This window comes from Ursus maritimus, unplaced genomic scaffold, assembly GCF_017311325.1.
Source record: "Ursus maritimus isolate PB19 unplaced genomic scaffold, ASM1731132v1 scaffold_23, whole genome shotgun sequence".
In the NCBI taxonomy this organism is placed as follows: Eukaryota; Metazoa; Chordata; class Mammalia; order Carnivora; family Ursidae; genus Ursus; species Ursus maritimus.
The window spans coordinates 38,733,907-38,756,940 of record NW_024424786.1 but is presented as its reverse complement, the minus strand read 5'-3'; the positions used below and the strand labels follow the sequence as shown (position 1 = coordinate 38,756,940).

The following is a 23,034-nucleotide window of genomic DNA, read 5'->3' as shown; positions in this document are numbered from 1 at the left end:
GCTCTTCTAGCTTCTCTTGCCCTAAATCCATTTCGCCTGTTCTGGACCTTCGTGGGGGAGGAGCCGCATAGCCTGGGCTCTTCTGTGTCTGGCTTCTTCCCTTGCCCCTGAGAGTCATCGGTGTGCGAGCAGTAGGAGGAGTTCTTTTTCATTCTGTGTGTTTTCTGATTTATGAAAATACCTCGCTTGCTAGCCATGCTTCTGCTGATGGACATTGGATTGGTTCCCGTGTTTGGCTGCCGTGAATACGGTAGCTGTGGACACTCTTGGACACGTCTTTTGCCACCCCTTTACCTCTAACTAGTGGCCTCACCCGGTACTTACAGAGGAATCAGAAGGAACCAGAGTGTCTGGCATCCATCTGCACCCACCTAGTCTGCCTTTCTTTGGTTAAGGGGCAGAAGAATGCCCCTGTCCTTGTTTCAGAAGCCAGCCCCTGTGTGTGGGTCCTGGACCCCCACTCTTACTTTCCCGAGCACTTTGCTCCTTAAATTCCTCGCTTCCTGTATTAGCACGGTCCCCCTCTCTGCTAGGTTATTCTGCCTGGCATAGAAACCACTGTAATACCTCCTGTTGATAAAATGAACAAACACCCCCTCGACCTCACGTCTTCTCTAGCTAGTTCCCCATAGAGCGAATCTTCGATTGTCCACCATGGCCCTCAGCACTTGCCATTCTGTCTTCAGTTCCCTCCACCAGGCTCTCTTTCTCAGCCTCCTCCCGAAGGAGCGCTTATCAAGGCTACCAAAAGACCTTGACAACTTTTTTTTTTTAAAAGATTTTATTTATTTATTCGACAGAGATAGAGACAGCCAGCGAGAGAGGGAACACAAGCAGGGGGACTGGGAGAGGAAGAAGCAGGCTCATAGCGGAGGAGCCTGATGTGGGGCTCGATCCCGTAACGCCGGGATCATGCCCTGAGCCGAAGGCAGACGCTTAACCGCTGTGCCACCCAGGCGCCCCAAGACCTTGACATCTTGACAAAGCCAAAGGTTAACTTTCTGGTCAAGGCTTACTTGGCTCTCTGTAGCATTTGACATGAGTGACCACTCTCTGATCTTCACTTGGCACCTGTCTTTCTTCCTTTCTCACTGGGCCCTTCCTTCGTGGTCTCCTGGGTGGGGTTGCCCTCGTCCTCTCCCATATCCCTCATTCTTACTGTCCCCAGGTGACCTCATCGGGCCCCTGGCTTTCAGTACTTTCCATTGGTGGATGTTTCCTAAGCCCGTCTTGGCATAGGCCTCCCCACTTGGCTTTGGACTGGTATAACCTCTTGGCTACTTGGCATCTCCATGTGGGTGTCTAAGCGGCACATTGAACTTGACATGCCTGAAAGAAAGGCTCCAGTGGATGGCACTATCCAGCTGCTTGAGGCAAAAGTCTAGGTATCATCCTCAATCCTTTTCACTCTGTATCTAATGCAACAGGAAATCTGGTTGCCTCTCTCTCCAAGAGAGACTCCGGGTCTGATCACTTCTCACTGTCTACATTTTCATGCCTGTCTGAAGCTCTTGCAGCTTGTGGCTGGTCTCTCTGCCTCTTGCCCACTTGTGGTCAGCCCCTCCTTCCATGGGCAGCCAGCACGATCATTCTAGAGTATGAATTGGATTATGTTACTTCTCTCCTTAAAATTCTTTTTTTTTTTTTTCCTCCGTTCAAGTTTAATAGAAACCACTAAAGATCAAAAGTGCTGTCCCACTACTGGCCACATCAGTTGACCTGCCCCATAGCACGGCTCAGGCCATTCTCTCCAGAGGAAGAAAGGCTGGCCTTCCAGGCCCTGCAGAAGAGGCCTGTCCTGTCCCATACCACAGCTGCACTGAATCCAAAGTCTCGTGTTTTCAGCATGACAGTGGTACAAAAGAGATTTTGTTTTCTTGGCTGCTCAGTGCAGCCTGGCCCTGAAATGGCCCAGCGCTCACTTCTGCTCAGGGAATCATTCTTCGCTCTTCTGCACGGCAGGCTTGATGGTATCGTTGCCAGGCTTCCAGCTAGTGGGGGGAGGGGAGGGCACTTCCCCATGCTTGGGCAGTAAGCTGGAAGGCCTGAACTAGTCTCAGAGTCTCACAGAGCAGCTGACAGGTGGTCATCCTCAGTCATCTGCAGAAGGAAACCTGTATCATCAATAATAAAGAAGCCCCTGAACGAGATACCTTCATCAGCCTTTAAGACCTCCATCGCCCTGAGCGATGTACGCGTGAGGTCTGATACCAGGGGAATGTTCATGGGTCCCGGTCCTCCTTGTTTCTTGGGTGTGTTGATCCATGCCGGGTGACAGAAATGAGAATCCACAGAAGCACCAGACACTTGGCAGTTGAGTTTCTTAAGTTCTTCCGCCTGTACTGAAAGCAATGATCTCCATGGGGCACACAAAGGAGAAGTCAAGAGGGCAGAAAAAGAATGCAATGTCTTTTCCTTTGTAGTCGGAGAGGCTGATGCCTTTGAACCGGCCATCTGGCATAATGGCTGTGGCTTGGGGGCAGGGTGCCCAATTTTGGCATTTCCTGAAGACATCTTGCTTTTGGCACCTAACCACTCTTGAGTGCCAGACCTCGCCCGGCCATCTCCCCAATCTGCCCCCAACTTGGGAGTTGAGTTGGGCAGGTTGAGGAAAAGGCAGTGACCAGGGTGTGGGGGCGCTTCTTACAGCTCGGAGACAGAGCTCACCAAAGACCAGTCAGGAAGAAGATGACCCTTAAAATTCTTGATTGGCTTTTCCATCACACATAGAGTAGGCTTCAAGTCTGTACTGTGGCCCATGGGGCCTGGTGTGGTCTGGTCTCTGCCTGCCTCTCTGATCCAGATCTTTCTCTCCAGTCCTCCTGGGTCTCTCGACGTCAGCCACATGGGCCTTCCTGCAGCCCCTGGAGCATGCCGTGCTCTTTCTTCCCAAGACCCTCGCCCTTGCTCTTCCTTCTGCATGTGATGCTCTTCGCTGGATCTTAGCACGGCTGCCTCCTTTCCATCATTCCAGACTCCACTCAATGCCCATTCCCTGGGGTGGTCCTTTCCATGCTGGGCTTCCCCGAGTCTCCTCCTTCTGTAATATTTCACTTAGTCTAATCCATAGCACTTTCACTACCGGGAAGTACCTGATTTTGTCTATTTGTTCATTGTCAGGGTGGGTCCTCTCGCTGGAATGTGAGCTGCTTGAGGGCAGGTGCCCTGTCTAGTTCATGCCACTACCTCCAGCACCTTGGACAGGGTCTCACACACAGTAGGGCCTCAGCGTTGGCTGACTGCCCTGAGAGGATGTACCTGGTGGATGGGAGGGAAGGGCATGTCAGGGATCCTGGGGACAGGCGTGCCACAGTCATTGTGCAGGTGACGCTCCTTAAAGGGAAAAGATGCTTCCACATGCATCTTCTCACTAGAGCTTCGTGGGCACCTTGCCAGCTAGGTCAGGACTGACCTTGTGCTACTCGGAAAATGGTATAGATTAGAGTTGGAAGGAAGCTTGGGGAACAACCCTGATGATGACAGCTGACACCTGCTGGGCACTCACCCTGTGCCAGGCACTGGGGAAGACACCTTATGTGGCCAGCTCCCATAATCCTTGCAGCCCCTCCCCCTGCCATGGTGCTGTAGGGACAGGTAGGGCTGTTATTGTCCCTGCTCTACAAGGAATTGGGGACTCAAAGAAGTTAAGTACCTTGCCCAAAGTCCCAGGGCAGGTAAGTGGTGGAGGTGGGACCTGAACTCTGGCTGTCTCTTGACTCTGTGCCTTTTCCCACGATGCTGCACTGCCCAGTCTGGCATTTCCCAAAACTCACTCATCACTTGTGGGCCCTACCCAAGTGCTCTTTCTCTGATTGTTTAACTAATATTTTCTTCAATGGACTCACTTTAAAAATGGAAAGAATTCTTTTAAAAGGAGCCTTAAATGACTATTGATACGTGTTTGTGTATCAATTTTGTTATGTATCTAGGGACTTGCTCAGCGTCGGCTCAGCAAGGTTAAGTGGGATGTCAGGACCGCTCAGTGATGCAGCCAGAATCCAAACCCAGAATTTCTTTTTTTTCTTTTTTAAAGATTTTATTTATTTATTTGACAGAGATAGAGACAGCCAGCGAGAGAGGGAACACAAGCAGGGGGAGTGGGAGAGGAAGAAGCAGGCTCATAGCGGAGGAGCCCGATGTGGGGCTTGATCCCATAACGCCGGGATCAAGCCCTGAGCCGAAGGCAGTCGCTTAACCGCTGTGCCACCCAGGCGCCCCCAAACCCAGAGTTTCTGATCATCAGCTGGTGCCCCATTGTACCACCCACCAGAGTGGCACCCACAGAGGAAAGCTTAAGGAAGCCTCACTCCTAGGGGTTGACTCTGTATGTGCCTGGCCATGAGAGTTGGAGCCTCCTTAAGTTTGGTGCTATAGGCACCCTGCTTACCTCACCCCTGTCCTAGCCCTGCCACCCTCCCTGCCTGGGGGCTGAACCTCACCTGGTCCCATTCCCACGCTGACCCTCTCCACAAACTCAGAGCTCCGCATGGTACCATCTCTTTTCTTTACTCCAATGGCTCCTTCAAACACTTTCTGCCCTATTGGTAGCAAGTCTGCACTCCCCTGGTCTTCTAAAATCTCAGGAATCTACTCAGGGTAAAGGGGTTTAGTCCTCTTTGGAAAGACCTGGAATCTGATCAGCCCCTCCTGCCATTGCTTATTGCTGTCACATGGTGTCATGTGGAAGACTGTCTGTGCCCCGCCTAACAGGAAACCTCCCCTGCGGGAAGGGCCTTGGAGATCCCATCCCAGCAGGGGCCACAGAGGCTCTTTGAGGGTTAGTGGGTCTCTCTGGGGCCCCCTCTTTGGTGCATACCCACTTTTTTGGCCATCATACCCAACTGTGTAGGTTGTTTGCCTTGGGAGAGCCCCCCAGTCTTGTGCTGACATCAGCCTCCCCTCCCCACCATCCTGGTCCTTGTATTGACCCTAGACGCCCACCCCTCCTTCCTTCCTTCCTTCCTTCCTTCCTTCCTTCCTTCCTTCTTTCCTTCTTTCTTTTTTTAAAGATTTTATTTATTTATTTATTTGACAGAGAGAGAGAGCACAAGTAGGGCAAGCAGCAGGCAGAAGGAGAGGGAGAAGCAGTCTCCCCACTGAGCAGAGAGCCTGATGTGGGGCTCAATCCCAGGATGCTGGGATCATGACCTGAGCCAAAGGCAGCTGCTTAACTCACTGAGCCACCCAGGGGCCCTAGACTCCCGTTCTTTGAGTTTTCTATTTTTTACTTGAAGTGTAGTTGACACACGATGTTCCGTTAGTTTCAGGTGTGCACGGCAGTGACTGGACAGGTCTATACGGTACGCTGTGCTCACAAGTGTAGCCACCCATCTGTCCCTGGACGCTGCTAGTACAACACCATTGACTCTATTCCCTGTGCTAGGACTTTTAGCATCGTGACTTATTCATGCCATAACTGGGAGCCTGTATCTCCCACCCCCCTTCACCCATTTTGCCCATCTCCCCTCTCCTTCCCCTCTGGCAACCACTGGTTCATTCTCTGTCTTCCAGGTCTGTTTCTGCTTTTTGTTTATTTCTTTAGTCATTTGTTCTGTTTTTGAGATTCCACGTATGAGTGAAATCATATGGTATTTGTCTCTCTCTGATTTATTTTGCTTAGCATAATACCTTGTAGGTCTGTCCATGTTGTTGCAGATAGCAAGGTCTTTTTTATGGCAGAGTAATATTCCATAGGCTGTTTAATTTCTGGAGCTTTGTTGTACCTTCCACCCCTCATTTCAGCCAGGGCTGTGCCAGTGTTCCTACTGGGCCTCCCTGGCAACACATCTCGAGGAGCTGCTGTGGGGTTTTGGTCCCTTTGCTCCAAGAAGAGTGGGAACTACTCATCCATCCATCTCTTCTGCAGTAATCAGCTTCATATTTGTCAAGGGAGTGTAGAGTTGATGGAATCACAGAAGGTTCATGATCTGTTCCCCCTGGCAGAAGGGTGTGCTCAGGGCCCATATTTGCACAACCAAGAGGGCCACTGAGGAGCCCCGGGTGTAGAAGGCCAACTTCTCTAGAAACTTCCTCACTCCTCATTTCAGATAAGGAAGCCAGGGCCCAGAGACCACAAGCACCTTCTCCAAAGCCACACAGCATGTGTCTGACCCTGCTCCCTTTTCCCTTCCCTTCTGCTCATGCTCTTGTGGATGGTGCTGGGGACCTGTGGATGGACCCCTATGGGCCCGCCCAGGACCAATCCCTCCGTCTCCTCTTTGTGAATCCTTAGGCGAAGTCGCGGGAGCTGGTGCGGCCAGCATCATGTCCACCCTGACTGAGAAGGCCATAGTGAAGAAGGAACTGCTGTACGATGTGGTCGGGAGAGACAAGTACCAGGTCAACAACAAACACGATGGCAAGTACTCGCCGCTGCCTCCCAGCAAAATCGTCCAGCGCGCGGAGGAGCTGGTGGGGCAGGAGTTGCCCTATTCGCTGCCCTGCGAGAACTGCGAGCACTTTGTGAACGAGCTGCGCTACGGAGTCGCCCGCAGTGACCAGGTGGGTCCTCAGCCTGTGTGCCCGTCCCCGGGAGCCAGACTGTTCCGTCAGCTGGCCGTGGGGGGGCATCAGGCCCCTAGAAGACACATGGAAGTCACACTCGGGGTGGGGACAAAGGTGTGGAGACTGGCAAGTTGGCACTGGCTCCGTGGACCAGCATGGCTGTCCGCCATGGCCCACGATGTGAGTCACTGCCACTGGAGAACCCTGTGTTTTGAATAACACTGTTTGTCTTTTACCCACTTAAACATTGCTCCAAGTGAAGAAAGCACACGAGAAGTTTCATTTTCCCAGAAACCATTCCAGGGCTGTAACACAGAGGAGCTGAGTAGCATAAACAGCTCATTTTCTGTGGTCTCATAGAATTTCTGTTTATCCACATTAAAAAAAAAAAAAGGCAGTTTTCTTAGCATTTCTAATATTCTGCGGTAAGAACTTGCCTCACATCAGTGGCCCTTTCCGAGATCAGAGCTCCTGTAATTCAGCGCCGAGGCGGGGCTCACATCCCCCCCACCCCCACCACCAGGAAATCAGCCACAGCGACGTCTGACATCTGAACGCAGTGCTGACTCTGGGGCGGGTCACGTCCCCCTTGTAAAATGTGCACTCTCAGGACTAACCGGGGCCCCCTGTCTTGTATTTGATTATACTCTCTGACTCTGTACTGAGCATGCTCACAGGGGGGCTATTGTTAATTTCCTTGACAAAGTGCCTTTTGTATGAAGTCGCTGCCTCATGCGTTCTCGCTCTGTGAGGTTCTGTAAAGATCTGGGGGCACATTGTTCCTCCTCCATTATCTGCAGACTGTTTCTCCCACCCTGACAAATCGTTTAGCAAGGAAAATGCTGGGGACAAGAGCTTGCGTGCAGGCGCCCCCTGCCACAAAGCCACGCCTGATGACCTCTAACAGGAAGGTTAGAGACTGACGCAGGTCTGTAGCTTTGTCTGAACCTTGTCATCACAGCTTCCGGCTGCTAGGAACCTCAGTTCTGGGTACTGCGTGATGTGAAGTGACACGACATGTTTCCTGGCACCTGACACAGCCCTGCGGGGCACAGTTATGGGCGGTGCCAAGTCATTTATATTTTTAACCGTCGAAGACCTCCAAGCTCTCTATGATGGTCATCAGGGCTTTTGGCAGCCACAAGCATACAGTGCAGGCAGACTCTGTGCTTAGGGGAGCAAGGGCGGTGTCGGCCGTGTCAGGAAAGGGTGTTACTTTTGGGTACAAAGTTCATATTTTCATCCTCTTTATTCCCGGGATTTGGGGTACGTGGTCTTCACTGGACTTCTTGGCATAAAATGATGATGAAAAATCTTTTTCTTTGTTTGTTCTTGGTTCTGCTTAAATGCCTGGCTTGATTCGTGGGCGAGATTTCTTGATCCCTGTTCGTGACACTCTTTCATGCTCTCATGTGGGAAACAGTACAGTTTTGCTGATTTGGGGCATCGTGACTTCATTGGGGACAGTGGCTCTGAGAGCAGACTCTCCCTTTGCATCGTCACAGGGGCTACTGCCCCGAGAGCTGCACCCAGATAGTGCTGGGCATAGGAAGAGGCCGAACTTTCTCGCTGTTTCATGCTGATCTGAACTGTTTCCACTGAGTTTTGTTCTCTTTACTGTTGCTGCTGGACCTGATAAACCATGAAGGGGCTGGAAAGTCGGCCATAAGGACATTGGGGTTCGGAGACTGGGGAAGAAGCAGGGGGACAGGGCCACCAGCTACACTGGCCTTGCAGCCACACTGCGAATTAGGGCAACAGACTTCTGTGTTGGGATGTTTTCTAAGCTTCGGATACATCTTCAACACTCACTCATCGAGGCTTTTTACTGGTACTGAATCTGAAGCTCTTGATGCCTTCGGAGCTCAAGTCTATGGCCACCATGCTTCTGTTCAGTGGCAGACTGTCAGGTTCTCGAATCGTCCATGGAGAGTGCTGCGCACATCAAATGGACTTGAACGCTGAGGTCAAAGTTGAGCCACCCAGGTGCCCATATATTATACATTTTTATTAAATTAATATTCAGTGTTTGTTTTATGTTTATGTAAATTTTACTCACAGCTGAGTGTTGTGGTGTATTATGAATTTCCTTTTGGGGTTGGGGAAGGGCCTCTTCTCTTCTCGAAGATCATTAGTATTTCCTTGCATGGCTCAGTTTTCCTTGTACCTGTTGTCAGTTCTCGGTACGGTTTTCCACAAGGGAAGTCCTGTCAAGTAACCTCTCAGTTCCAGAGTGTTCTCCTTGGACACATCCATCCCCGAGATGGGCATTCTGCTGTCTGTGCTGGTTGGCTCTTGGCTGACTGCTTGGCTTTACCCCAGGACTTCCCTTCGCTGTGGTGCTTCAGACTTCCTTTGCCTTTCTCTTGGGTTGGATTCCCTGGGTCCATGATCTCCTCATTTCTTATTTGTCTGTCTTTCTCTTAATTTAGGTGGACCGCATCCCTCAGAAGTGGCTTTAGGTTAGAAAGACAGCATGTGGAATAAGGAGCCACCAAGCTTGGGAGTCACACCTCTCTCCTCCGGATTGGTTACTGTATGAGCTTCCTATGGCTGCTGTGAAAAACTACCCCAAGTTTTAAAAACACCCCAAAGTGATGGTGTCACAGTTCTAGAGGTCAGAAGCCTGAACATGGTTTCACTGGGCTAAAATCAAGGTGCCAGCAGGGCACTATTCTTTTCTGGAGGTTCTGGGGGAGAATCTGTGTTCTTGCCTTTTCCGGCTTCTAGAGGCTTCCTACGCTGCCTGGCTTGTAGCCTGTCCTCCAACTTCAAAGCCAGCAATTAATTGCTGGTTGAGCCTTTCTCACACCGCATGACACGGACTCTTCTGACTCCCTCTTCCATCTTTTAAGAAACTTTGTGATGACCCTGTGCCCACTGGGATAATCCAGGATTATCTCCCCCCTGCCTTTTTTAAGATAAATTGATTAGCAACCTAATTCCATCTGCAACCTTAGTTCTCCCTTAACCATGTAGCACAATATACTTAGAGGTTTCTGGAATTAGGACATGGACATCTTCAGCGGCGCCGTATGTCTACTTACCAGTTACTGTCTACAGCTGGTACAACGTTGTTGCCCTGGGGTCTCCCCTCCCCGTCACTCTGGAGACATTCTCTTCTATCCTGTCCTGCCCTGGAGCACCCCTCTTCTGTAGCTCACATCTTCTTTCTGGGTTCACTCCCTTGTTTTGGTGGAACCTCCTTCAGTAGCTTCTTGAAAAAGGATGTATGTGGGCGCCTGGGGGGCTCAGTTGGTTGAGCGTCTGCCTTCAGCTCAGGTCATGATCCCAGGGTCCTGGGATCAAGTCCTGCAACGGGCTCCCTGCTCCCTGGGGAGCCTGCTTCTCCCTTTCCTCCTCCCCCTGCTTGTGCTCTTTCTCTCTCTCTGTCAAAGAAATAAATAAAACCTTAAAAAAAAGAAAAAAGGGATGTATAGAAGGTACATTCTTAAAACCCATATTTCTGACTTATCCCACTTGATTTGGTAGCTTGGGTAGAGAACTCCAGGTTAGAAATTGCTTTACTTTAGATTTTTGGAGGCAATGTTCCATTGTCTTCTTGCTTCCAGCATTGCTTTGGAGAAATCTGAAGTTATCCCAATTCCTGATCTTTCCTCTGCTTGCTGTTTCCCTCCCCTGCTCTAGCAGTTGCAGTATCTTTTCTTTACCCAGTTTTCTAGAATTTCACAGTAATGTGCCCTGGGGTGGGTCTACGTTTATCCATTAAGAGGGGCCTCAGAACACCATTTCAGTCTGAAAACATATGTTCTTTAGTCCTGTTAATTTTCATGAATTATTTTGCTCTTGATTCTCCTCTGAGTTTCCTGTGTTATCTCTTTCTGGAACCTCTATTACTCAGACGTCAGACTGCCTGGATTATTCCCTATTTTTTAACCTTTGGCTTCTGTTTTCTGTGTCTTTATCTTCTTGCTATATTTTTTTTTCCTGAGAGATTTCCTCAACTTCATCTTTCAAACTTTTTATTCAGTCTGTCATTTCCATTGTATTTTCTAAGAATTGTTTGTATCTCTCAATATTCTATTATTTTTTATGGTTCTGTGTTTTTTTTTTTTAAAGATTTTATTTATTTGAGAGAGAGAGACAGAAAGCATAAGCGGGGGGAGTGGCAGAGGGAGAGGGAGAAGCAGGCCCTCTGCTGAGCAGGGAGCCCGATTCGGGGCTCGATCCCAGGACCCTGAGATCATGACCTGAGCTGAAGGCAGATGCTTAACTGACTGAACCACCCAGGCCCTATAGCACCATGTTCTTATTTATTGGAGGTAATATGTTCTTTTATTCTCTAGTGATAATTTTTAAAAAGATGTTTTCTAGATATGATTTCTGTTTCTTTGGATTGTTTGTTTTGCTCTCTGTCTTCTGTTTTAGAGGTCTTCCTCAGATGACTGGTATCTTGGTCATATGCTCATGATTAGGGTAGGGGGTTTGCTGCTGAATGGAAGCTCTGAGTGAACTGGGAGGGGACAAGTGGCTTGTTGACTTTGAGTTTCACTTCTGGATGATATAGGTGGATAGTCTGTTTGGGAATCCTTGGTATTGGTATTTGTTGTTGTTGTTTTAAGTTTTATTTATTTATTTAAGTGATCTCTGTATGCAATGAGGGGCTTGAACTCATGACCCTGAGATCAAGAATCACACACCCCCACGACTGAGCCAGCCAGGTGCCCCAAGTATCTTTTGTTTCCATTTGGGCTGGTCAGATTCCCCAGGCAAGTTTTCCTGACTTCTGTGTGGTAAGTAGTGTTCTGGGAGCAGAGACGGGTAGGAAGGCCAAGAGTCTCACAGTCAGCATGTTTGTGGTCTCTCAGTCCCTTGTTTTTGGCATGACATCTGCATCCTCACATGTGTTTCTCAATTCCCAGGCCCTCAAGTCTTCTGTTTCACCCTCTGCAGAGAATAAACTTTCAGACTTCTGTTACGGTTGGGGGGGGGGTGTTCCAGGGACCTAGCTAAAGCTCTTTCTTTGCCCTGTTTCCAGAACGATTTGGTGTTGCCAGTAGCTGACCTTTCCTGAAGACCCTGTTGTATGATTCCAATTGATCCTCAACTTTCCCACTGCTGCCTTAGAATTTAGAGTTCTGTGGGTCCTTGTGAAATCACGCCTAAAACAAATGCCTTACTTTACTCTTGGTGAAGTTTCAGGGGGGAGTGACATTTGACATGGGACTTTTTACCCTGAAATCTACTCTTATTTTTGCAACACTTCTTTTTTCTAGTATGAGCTAGTGTAAGTCAGAAATACTAATAATTTAAGGTAGAGCGTCACCGCCGCTCCGAGTTGGGTCATTTCTTTAAGAATTCGTAAAGAGCACCTCTGTGCCTGGCAGAACCAGGTGTGGGGGATGGAGCGAGGAACAAGATGAGTGACACACGTGAGGTCCTTGCTCTCCCAGGGGGCACGGGTGTGACATGGCAAGATTCGAGAGCCGGTTCCTGAGCCACCTCGCACTTGCTGCACGGGCTCCCTGATGGCCGCAGGCTCTCAGCCATCCCGCCTGCATCTCCTGGGCCTTCCCACCCCGCGCTCTGGGGATTCAGGTGCTTTAAATGCCCAAAAGTGGACGGAGTTGCCCTCAGGCCCACATACAGCCCTGGCCAGCGGGCTCCATCCAGCGGCTCTTTCCCCTTCCAGCCCTCTTCTCCCCGTTTCCCTGCCAGTATTGGTAGACTCCTGAGTTTGTCAAGTGGGCCAAGGGGCCCGTGAGTTCCCTTGAGCTGAATGTTCTTGTTGAATGTACAGCCTGTCCTCGGATTCCCGACGGAGTGTGACCTCCCCTCCTCTCTCCTGCAGGTCAGAGATGCCGTCGTGGCGGCTGGCATCGCAGGAGCGGGCTTGGCAGCCATGGGCCTCATTGGAGTCATGTTCTCAAGAAACAAGCGGCAGAAGCAATAAGCTGAGGGGCCCGTCCGGTCAGCAGGGACTTTACACATGTACGGGGTCTGGTTGGGCCAGAGCTTTGGTTTGTGGATTTCATTCAGTTTTATAATAAGGCTTATTTTTACAGAATAAAATAAAGCCCAACAAGGGAGCCCTTTACTGGAGGAAATGCAGCAAGAACTGCCTGGTGTGAAGTCTGTGGAGGGCGCGGCTGGGCTCCGGGACTGGCCACACCAGGTGGCGCCCTGGGCCTTCGGTGCTTTTCTCTTGCTTTCTCTCTGGGGCTGTGTTCGCTGTCTTGCAGGAGCCCGTCCAGCTCCGCTATTTCAAGTTGTGGGTATTTCTGGGTGTGGGGAGACGGGGGAGCAGGGGGAGACACGCGGCCCTGGCTGAGAGGCAAGCACAGGAACCATCAGACAACCAGGACCCTTGGCCTGGAACTGGAGGCAGCCGGCTTCTCGACTCCGCGGCTGGTGTCCGTAAGTTCCGCAGAGTCAAAACCAAAGCACAGCCAAGCTCTTCCAGGAGGAAAGTCAGTCTCGTGAGGTCCTCTCCTTCTCCCTCAGCTCTGCACACCTTTCCTCAGCCTCGTCGCGTCCACCCCCAGCCCTCCTGCTTCCTCTCCACGTGGGCAGCTTGCGGACACAACACACAAGTACAAAACCCACGCTCTCTCTCTGTAATTCTGAAATCCAAAAAGCTCTACAAACCCAAGTTAGGCGGCAAACTCCCTTGAAGGAAACCCCGCCTAGAACGGATCTGAGGCTTTTCGTAAGCGTCATGTACCCCATTTCATGACTCGGTCACGCCTCTCACTGCAGAAACAGCAGCATGTTTCCTTAGGAGCAAACACCTGAGCGCCCATTCCCATCCTTGACCTCATGCACCATATTTTCTATCGGAAACCCAAAAAATATCAAATCCCAAAACACACGTAGTCTCAAAGGGTTTGCATGAGCCTTGTTGTCCCATGTTTCCTATTTCCTGTAGAGATAGCTAGGTTTTTACAAAGAAACAGAACAAAAAGGCTATATTCAAACCTGATATGTGGTTACCTCTGGGGACCAGGAAGGGGGACTTCAGTTTTACCCGAGGCGTCCTGAGTGTTTGCAAGAACGACATCATTTCTTATTGCATGGAGCACTGGGCGTTATACGCAAATAATGAATCATGAAACACGACATCAAAAACTAAGGATGTACTGTATGGGGACTAAGCTAACAAAATAAAAATTATTATTAAAAAAAGAAAGAACAACATCATTTCTGATTTCATCATATTACGCTATTAACTCTTAAAAATACAGAAACGACCAGAGGGACAGATGTCATCTTACTAATGATAGAGCTAAATGCAGCCTCTAGGAAGAAGGCATAGAGGGAAGGAGGGTCTCCACCAGAAACGCTACTGGAAACAGGGTCTTCACAGAGGTAATCATGTTAAGACGAGGTCATCAGGGTGAGCCCTAAGCCAACATGACTGTGTCCTTATCAGAAAAGGTAACACAGACACAGGGAGAAGAATGCAACGTGAAAAGAGACACACAGACGGCTGACAGAAGCCGAGACTGAAGGCCTACGGCTAATGCCAAGGAACGCCGAGGACGGCCAGCGAACCAGCAGGAACGAGGACGGGGCAAGCACGGACTCTTCCCCACAGGCCAGAGAGGGTGCGGCCCTGTGGACAGCTTGAGTTCTGACGGCTGGACTCCGGAACCGCGAGACCATAAGGCTGTGTTGTCTTAAGCCCCCTCGTCTGTGGTACGTTGTCACAGCAGGCCTCACACAGCACCCGGGCCTACTCAGCGTGACCTCTCACTGACTGACAACACGGTCTACCTCAGACGTGAGTGTGTCTACAGCTCAGAGTCCACTGCCTCACACAAGCTAGGTGTCCAAAACAACGTGCAAGAGGAAGGAGCCTAGAAAGAAGTTTCAGGTGACAAGGTGTCAAACTCAAGTTTTGACGGAAATGTTTCAGGAGCAACAGCTCCCAACCCCGGGGTCGGGACACCAGAGTAGAACCACAAGTTACAAAGTGTAAGCCAAAGTGAGGAATTCTTTTCTTTGCTTTTTAAAGGAATTGAGGTTAGACCTAACTCACAGTAATCCCCATAATAAATGACTCCCTCATCCCGGTGCATGCTGACCTGTTTCCTGAACGCCAGTCGGACGGGGGGATCAGAAAGGCGTGCCAAGACTGGGGGGAGGTTAAGATGGCGGAGGAGGAGGGGACCCTAAGCTCATCTGGTCCCTGGAATTGAGCTCGATAGTCGGGAACTCGTTCTGAACACCTGCAAAACCAATCGTGGATCTGAGAAAAGAAACGGGGCAAACCTACAGATAGAAAAAAAGGGACCACTTTTTGCGAGGTAGGCGGTGTGGAGCCTTGAATCTGGGGTGACATGTTGGAGGATAGGGCAGGGGAGGTAGCGCTGCTCTTTGGAAAAGAAAAGATTGGAGTCCAGCTCTTTCATTTAATTTGTTCCTGTGTGGCATGTCCACTGCATTAGACGGCGTCAGGAACGGTGAGGGAGAGGGGGATGCTGTCCCTCCACCTGCCCCTTACCTGGCCAGCCCCCGTCTGCGCTGACGGCCCACCCGTGAAGGGAAAGGGGGCCGGCACCTGCGAGGGGCCTGCTGTGGCCCTGGAACCAGCTCTGTGAGCCGGAGCTTGGCCCCCGCGGTGGCAAATCAGCCGAGCGGGCACCTCCCTGCCCAGTTGGCGCCTCACGGTAACCACGGAGACGTCTGAGCGCCTGCGCGTGAGCCACGGCCCCAGGCCTCCCCCTCGGCTGCTGACCAAGCAAACCTTAGACCGATTCCATCGCAACCGAGGCACCGATGCCACACGTGCTCCCCGAGGAGGCAGCGAGCCCCCATCCCGCCTGCTCTGAGCTCAGAGAGGAGATGAGGAGAGGCCAGGCCCTGGGCGCTCGCCTGGGTGGCCCAGCCGGGGGAGTCTGACTCTTGACTCTGATCAGGTCTGGATCTCAGGGTCGGGAGTTGGAGCCCCGCTTTGGGGTCCAAGCTGGGTGTGGAGCCTACTTTAAAAAGAAAAGATTCCTATGTAGCAGTTTTTAAATAGTGTCCGAGGGAAAGTGAAAGCAAAACTCTCAACTTTGGTATAAAAAAATCGGTCCACATGCCACAAAAGACCCCACCATGGCTGAGGTAAGCCCCCTGGAACTTTCTATTTGCGGCTCTCCAGCAGCAGGGCAGCCCCCTCCTGTAAAGGCCTGAGTCTGAGTGTCTGGTCTGGGCCACACTGAACTCCAGAGTTTGGAAAGGCTTTCGAAGGAGGTTATGGAAAACTCTTGGTTGTTTCAAAGTCCCTTTTCCTGCACGACAGTGAGGCCTTCGGGCCCAGTGAGCCTCCCCTCTCATCTCAGCGTGGGGGGCTCAGGGGCTCTCAGGGAAGGAGCTGTGGCTGCCTGGGGGCTTTGCCTACCTGAGCTGGGAAGCACCTGGTGTGCGGGCCGAGGGGAGTGCCCAGGACTGGGGAAGTGAGGGGATCCCCAATGTGCCTGTCTCCCTCACTGGGAGAGTTCAGTGCCTACTCAGCTCTCTCCTCCTCTCTCCTCTTCCCTCCTTGGCATCTGTCCTGTCTCAGTAAATATGCTGCAATTCCAGCTTTCTGACTCTGGACCTCCCTTCCTTTTTTCCTTTTTAAGATTTTATTTCTTTATTTGACAGAGAGAGAGAGAGCACAAGTAGGGGGAGCTGCAGACCAAGGGAGAGGGAGAAGCGGGCTCTCTGCTAAGCAGGGAGCCCGAACCGGGACTGGATCCCAGGACTGTGGGCTCATGGCCTGAGCTGAAGGCAGATGCTTAACTGACTGAGTCACCCAGGTGTCCCATGAATCTCGCTTCCTGTCGGCCCCTATGTGCGGACACTTATGGTCCAGGCAGGGGCGGGCCAGACTCCGTGGTTCGTGTGCACTGAAGGGGAAGGAGTTGAACTCAGGCAATTCGGGGAAATGAGGCCATTCTGGGAAGGAGCGGCCCACTCCGCACACAGGATGGCCTGGGGTGGGGCCAGGGCCTGATTGCTGCCAAAAGAAATCTGGCCTTTGTTGCCTGGGCAGCCTCTCCTCCTGCAGGCGGGGCCCAGGGTCACATTTGATCGGCCACCAGCTACTGTGCAGGGTGTCTGGCCCTGACCCTAGCCAGACGTTGATTCCCAGAGTGAAAAATCTTCTTTTGCTTCCCCCATGGTGACCGACCCTTGGCCTCCTGTGCCCTGGCCGAGAGAGGGGAGGCGCTGGGCGTGGGTCCTGGCCCCGCTCATCCTCCAGCCCCTCTTCCATGTAGATTCCCTCGGCCCCGTTCCAGGCCAGGCCCTTCACAGCTGCTAGAGAGGAAGGGGCCGGGGGCAGCACCCAGGATCCTGCCCCAGTGGAGCTCGAAGCACAGAGGGAGGTGCAGACAGACACAGGGATCCCTGCAGGATGTGATCCATGCCGAGGGAGGTGGCGGCTGGGCCAGGCTGGGCTCATGGTCTATGGGCCAATGTAGGAGCTCAAAGGTTTGCTTATGGAAGATCTGGGGAACAGCTTAACCCCCTCCTCCACCCCTCCAGGCTGCCACGTTTGTCCCCAAAACACAGCTAGGAAGTGGCAGAAGCAGGATGCCAACCCCAGCTCCTTCTCTGGAGTCTCCACTCCCCACCGCCGAGCTGCAGCACCCCAGGGCTCCAGGTGCAGGAGACTGAGTGGATGCAGGCCCCTGAGGAGAGGAGGGTGAGGAGGGGAGGAGCAGGTGTGAGGAGGGAAAGGAAGATCTTGGATGTGGTTGGCGATGCGTGGCCATTAGAGCTCCTGGTGGCGATGTTGAGTTGCAGTCGGACCTCGGAGTCTGGAGCTCAGAGCTGAGGTGGGGCTGGCGACAGAAGTTTCCAGGCTGCAGGGTGCAGCACTCAGTGGACCCAAACTTCGCTTCCCGTGGCCACGGTTTCCGGAAGCGTCTCCTCAGCTTCTGCTGCAGCCCCTCCCTCCACAGGGCTGCAGTGTGGCCCAGACTGCAGAGCAGTTCCCAGGCTCAGCCCCGGAGCTCTGCTGGACCCCAGACACAAAGCACAGGCCTTCCTCCCTTCCCACTGGTCAGGAACAAATGGGGTCGCCCAGCAAACTCGCACAAAAGGATACCCCCCGCCCATCCGCTCGTTGTCAGAAGCCCAGACAAGACCACCACGCAGAGGCCTCCTCGAATCCATGTCTCCCAGGAAACGGGTCCCCGTGACTCAGCCAGCACCTTCCTGGGAGAGGACTCTGGGCTGGCAGCTCTGAGGGGGGGAGAGGGAGTGTAGCCTCCAGGCCCCTGGAAGGGAGGGAGAAGCTGCCTGCACTTGCCTGGGATGCTGACAGGGCTCCTCAGGTTCAGGCCACACCTGCCCTGACTGGGGGATGGGCGGCCCTGGCGATGAGCCTTCTAGGCCTGTTTGGAAACTTTCTTTTGGAGAGGTGATCCCCATACCAGGGACAGCCCGAAGAAGCCACAGATCTGTGGCGGCAGAGACCCATGCCGACACCCCAGGGCTCCTCTGTCTGCGGGACCCTCGCCCTCGTGCCACCTAGGTTCTGTCTCCCCTTTCCCTCTCTCACTGGCTCCTGGACGGGCTAATTGTGCCAAGTCCAAAGAGTCAGTGAGTGTATCTGCACGGAGGGCTCCACCGTATTTTTATAGACTTCTGAACAGAAAGAAGAAAGGAACATTCATTTTCACGTGGTGGGTTCTCCCAGCAATTTCGAGCTGAGTGACCTTGGGGAAAGCTCTTGGCTCTCAGAGCTTGGGTCCCGCCTTCTCCGGGATGGGGGTAACGAGCCCTTCCCAGTGGTGTTGTCCGGATTCAGTAGGGTCATGTGGAGAAGTCACCCCCCAGGTGTCTGGTGCCCAGCTAGTAGTCAATGGATGGTCTACATCCTTCCATCAAGACTCACCACTCTTGTCACGACACATCATTCATTTTACCGTCGGGCTGCCAAAAAACCCAAACGCAACCACTGAATTCTGTCCCTCCGTACGCACTACCACCTGGCGCTCGAACCCCCTGACTCTGCGTACACAGTTCCCACATCTTCCCGAGCCCCTCCTTCACTCAGTCCACATTTAGCTTTCTCTGTGAGCTCCCAGTCTGGTGCTCATCGTCTGTGAGGAGCACGTGGACGTGTGCTCACTTTCCCTGCCGAAACTGCCAGGGCTCCAGCTGCCCCTAGGTTGAATGCTGAACGTCAGCCACCTCGATTTTTAGGGCAGTGGAACTACTCCGTACGAGGGTGTAATGATGGGTACGTGTCATTACACACTTGTCCAGACCCACAGAGCGTACAACCCCGAGAGTGGACCCAAAGGCGAACTGTGGACTTTGGGGCTTTATGACGTGTCCGTGCGGGGTCATCAGCCGTAACAACAGTGGACCCTCTGCTGAGGGATGTTGATAGTGTGGGGGGCTGTGCACGGGGCGAGCAAGGGGTGTCCGGGAGCTCTCTGCACCTTCCTCTCAACTGTGTTATGAAGCTAAAATGCTCTAAGGAATAAAAAATTAGCCACCTCTGAATATCCGTCCGTTCCTTCCCAGCAAGGCCTGGTGTGGTCTCCGAAGTGCCAAGTCCCCATGACCTCATGCTTGCTCAGCCAGCCTCTGCCACCAGTGACCCTACGGAATGGCTGCTCTGTTGGTCGTCCTCTATGGTGGCCGCTACAGCCGCTCCCTGTCTGGCTTGAGGATTAGGGGTGTCACCTCCCTCGGCTGCTCCTTCCCAAGCATGTGAAAGCTGTGGGTCCCTTCATCCCCCAGAGCAAGAGAGACCTGGCTGGAACTAACTAGTCACAAGACTCCCCTGAAAACTCAGGGTGATCAGAGGGTTGAAAGTTAAAGTAACTTACAGAGAGTAACTACTGTTGCTACTACCAGAGTGGGCCCTGCTCCGAGTCCAAGGCTGGACTGTCAGCCTTCATTTGGGGGTTCCAGAAGTGTGCCTGCCTCCCTCACACTGGTCAGAGGGTCCCCACGGCTGCCCCTCCTGCCTCATGGATTCTGGGTGTTTTCTCTGTGTCACCCACCAGAATCACCAGAATTTTCCAAAGGTGGTTGGGATCCGGGACGACTGAGACAGAGGACGACAAAGGGACCCTCAGGGCTGCCAGCTGGCTGGGTGTGCCACAGAGCCATCCTCCAGGGGGAATGACCCGGTGCTGCCCAAGGTGAGGGACAGGTGCTCAGGGGAGCCCCTTGCCAGGGTGACAGCAATGCTGAGAGCACCATGTTGCCCTCAGCCGTCCCTCTGCTGTGGGGAAGGGCCATTGTCCCACCTCCGTATGGCCAGTCACCTAGAGAGCTGTCCAGGTCATAACCAGACACTCCCATCATCTCTCTGTAGGTTTTGGGTGACATCCCCGTTACCCCAGTCTGGTCCTATCTGCCCATCCTGGCACCTGGAATTTGCCATAGTGAATTCAATTTTTAGCCTTTGCCTTCCCAGACAATGTTTGCATTCAATGTTCTTTGAAGCCTTTGGTATCTTAGTAAAAAGTAGTTCTATGGTGGCTTTCAGCTCTCTGGTGGAATCTGGAAGATATGGGGTTAGGATGGCTAAGTCTTGGTGTCCTAGCTAGAGCAATCGGACAACTAAAAGAAATAAAAGGCATCCCTACTGGTAAGGAAGAAGGAAAACTCCCACTATTTGCAATGTCATAGAATACCGTGAGGATTCCGCCAAAAAACAGCTAGAACCGATAAATGAATCCAGAAAGTTCTCAGGATACAAAATCAATGTACAGAAATCTGTTGCATTTCTATACACTAATGATGAAGCAGCAGGAAGAAAAATTAAGAAACTAATCCCATTTACAGTCGCACCAAAAAGAATAAAATGCCTAGGGGTAAACTTAACCATGGAGGTGAAAGTCATGTACTCTAAAAACTATAAAACATTGATGAAGGAAATTGAAGATGATACCAAAACATGGAAAGACATTCCATGCTCATGGACTGGAAGAGCAAACACTGTTCAAATGTCCGGTGGATCCAGGCAATCTACGGATTTAATGCAATCCCTAGCAAAATGCCAACAGCATCTTTTTTTCCCACAGAGCTAGAACAAACAATACTAAGATTTCTATGGACCCACAAAAGACCCCAAATAGCCTAAGCAATCTTGAAAAAGAAAACCCTGGAGGTCTCACAATTACAGATTTCAAGTATACTAGAAAGCTCCAGTAATCAAAACAGCATGGTACTGGCACAAAGGTAGACACATAGATCAAAAGAACAGGATACAAAGCCCAGAAACAAGCCGTGGTTATATGGTCAATTAACCTTTGACAAACGTGGCAAGACTCTGCAATGGTAAAAATACAGTCTCTTCAACAAGTGGTGTTGGGAAAAGGAGATAGCTACATGGAAAAGAATGAAACTGGACCACTTTCTTACACTATGCACAAAAACAAACTCAAAATGGATTAAAGACCTACATGTGAGATCTGAAAGCATAAAAATCCTAGAAGAGACCATAGCAGTAATTTCTCTGACAGCAGCCATGACAGCACATTTATAGATGTCTCCTGAGGCAAGGGAAAGAAAAGCACAAATAAACTGTCAGGACTCCATCAAAATATATGCTTCTGTACAGTAAAGGAAACAATCAACAAAACTCAGAGACAACCTATGGAATGGGAGAAGATATTTGCACATGACATATCCGATAAAGGATTAGTATCCAAAATACATAAAGAACTTCTAAATTTTAACATCAAAACACAAATACAGTATAATGAATCCAAATAAAAATAGGCAGGAGACATGACCAGACCTTTCTCCAAAGAAGACATCCAGATGGGCAACAGACAGAAAAAAGAAAAGATGCTCAACATCAGTCATCATCAGGGAAATGCATGAAAACTGCAGTGACATGTCTCCTCACACCTGCTAAAAACACAAGAAACAGCAAGTGTTGGCAAAGAGGTGGAGAAAAAGGAGCCCTCATGCACTGTTGGTGGGAATGCAAATGGGTTCAGCCACTTTGGGAACAGCATGGAAGCTCCTCAAAAAAAAAAAAAAATAGAACTACCCTATGATCCAGTAATCACACTGCTGGGTATTTACCCAAAGAATACAAAAACACTGATATGAAAGGACACATGCACCCCTATGTTTATTGCAGCCTATTTACAATAGCCAGATTATGAAAGCAGCCCACATGTCCATCGATAGGTGAATGGATAAGGAAGATGTGAAGGACACCTGGGTGGCTCAGGCGGTTACGCATCTGCCTTTGGCTCAGGTCATGATCCCAGGGTCTGGGGACTGAGTCCTGCATTGGGATCCTTGCTCAGCGGGGAGTCTGCTTCTCCCTCTGTCTGCCCCGCCCCCGTCGTGTGCTCTCTCTCTGACAAATAAATAAAATCTTAAAAGAAAGATGTGAGATATATATCTACAATAGAATATGATTTGACCATAAAAAGAATGAAATCTTGCCGTTTGCATCAACATAGCTGGGTCTAGAGAGTATAATGCTAAGTTAAAAAAGCAGAGAATGTGACTCACGTGATTTCACTCATATGTGGAACTGAAGAAACAAAACAAAGGAGCAAAGGAGCAAAAAAGAGACAAACCAGGAAGCGGACTCTTAACTAGAGAGAACCAACTGGTGGTTGCCAGAAGGGAGGTGGGTGGGGGGATGGGTAAAATAGGTGATGGGATGGAGAGATTACTCATCGTGATGAACACTGAGTAATGAATGGAAGCGGAGAATCACTCTATTGTATACAGGAAACTAATACCACACTTTATGTTCATTATACTGTAGTTAATATAAAAATTAAAAAAATAAAAGTACTCAACAGTAAACTTTTCATAGTCTTGAGACTTTAAAATGGTACATGATGACATTAAACATTTTGTGATGAACATATACCTGCAGCTGTTGAAGACCATCTTCCTGAATGTTCTGGGACAAATTATAAATCTAGAAAACAAAATCCAGCTTGATAACCACTCTAGTTTCACTTCAAAGGAGTCCTGAATAAGCCTAAAGCATTGAACACAAGCTGCGTGTAACTAAAGGTTTGTGTATAAGAGCATGAAGTCTGTTCAAGCAGTAAGATCATCTGTGTTTTGGAAAACTATGCATAGAAGGTTGAAATGACATAAGTCTTCCTTTATTGCTTAAAATACAGCTTTCCTAAATTCTTTCGAAATCTCCATTTCCTGTGTGATATAACGAACGTCATTTGAATTTGCACTTTTCAGGGGAGTATTTTATATGTACTTATGACCAAAGTGGAAAAACGGTTAAGGCTCCTTCTTGAGTTTGTAAGAGCTGAACTATTATATCTGTAGTCTAAAAAGAACATTTGATAACAGAAGAAGTTACACTGGATGTACTCCCTTGATCTCATTTCCTCTGCCTACTTTCTCCTGGTGGAGAGAGAAGCTACAAGTCTGGGCATGGGATGTTTCTTCTGCTCCCCCCCGCCCCCGGGTTAGTCACTGTGCGGGCTCCACCCTGGTGTCTCTTCAGCTGACAGTGCCAGCCAAGTCTTCCTCTTTCTGGAAACAGGCTTGTGATGTAGCACAAGGGGTGGTCCCGATTGGACAAACAGAGATCACTTAACTCTAGGCTGGCCACTCACA

General features: G+C 50.6%; 1 protein-coding gene and 1 pseudogene across 4 annotated transcripts in view; one reads left to right on the top strand and one right to left on the bottom strand.

Annotated features, from left to right (window-relative positions):
• PLAAT3 (phospholipase A and acyltransferase 3) overlaps window positions 1-12,576 on the top strand; it is a 29,334-nt gene extending 16,758 nt beyond the window's left edge. For all 4 annotated transcript variants that reach the window (XM_008708937.2, XM_008708938.2, XM_008708939.2 and 1 more), the window contains exons 4-5: window positions 6,233-6,501; window positions 12,317-12,576. In XM_008708937.2, coding sequence (XP_008707159.1) covers window positions 6,233-6,501; window positions 12,317-12,418 — 371 coding nt within the window. In that variant the 3' untranslated portion in view covers window positions 12,419-12,576. The remainder of the gene's footprint in view (window positions 1-6,232; window positions 6,502-12,316) is intronic.
• Window positions 895-4,016, bottom strand: LOC103679411 (annotated as a pseudogene).
• Window positions 12,577-23,034: the final 10,458 nt, after the last annotated feature.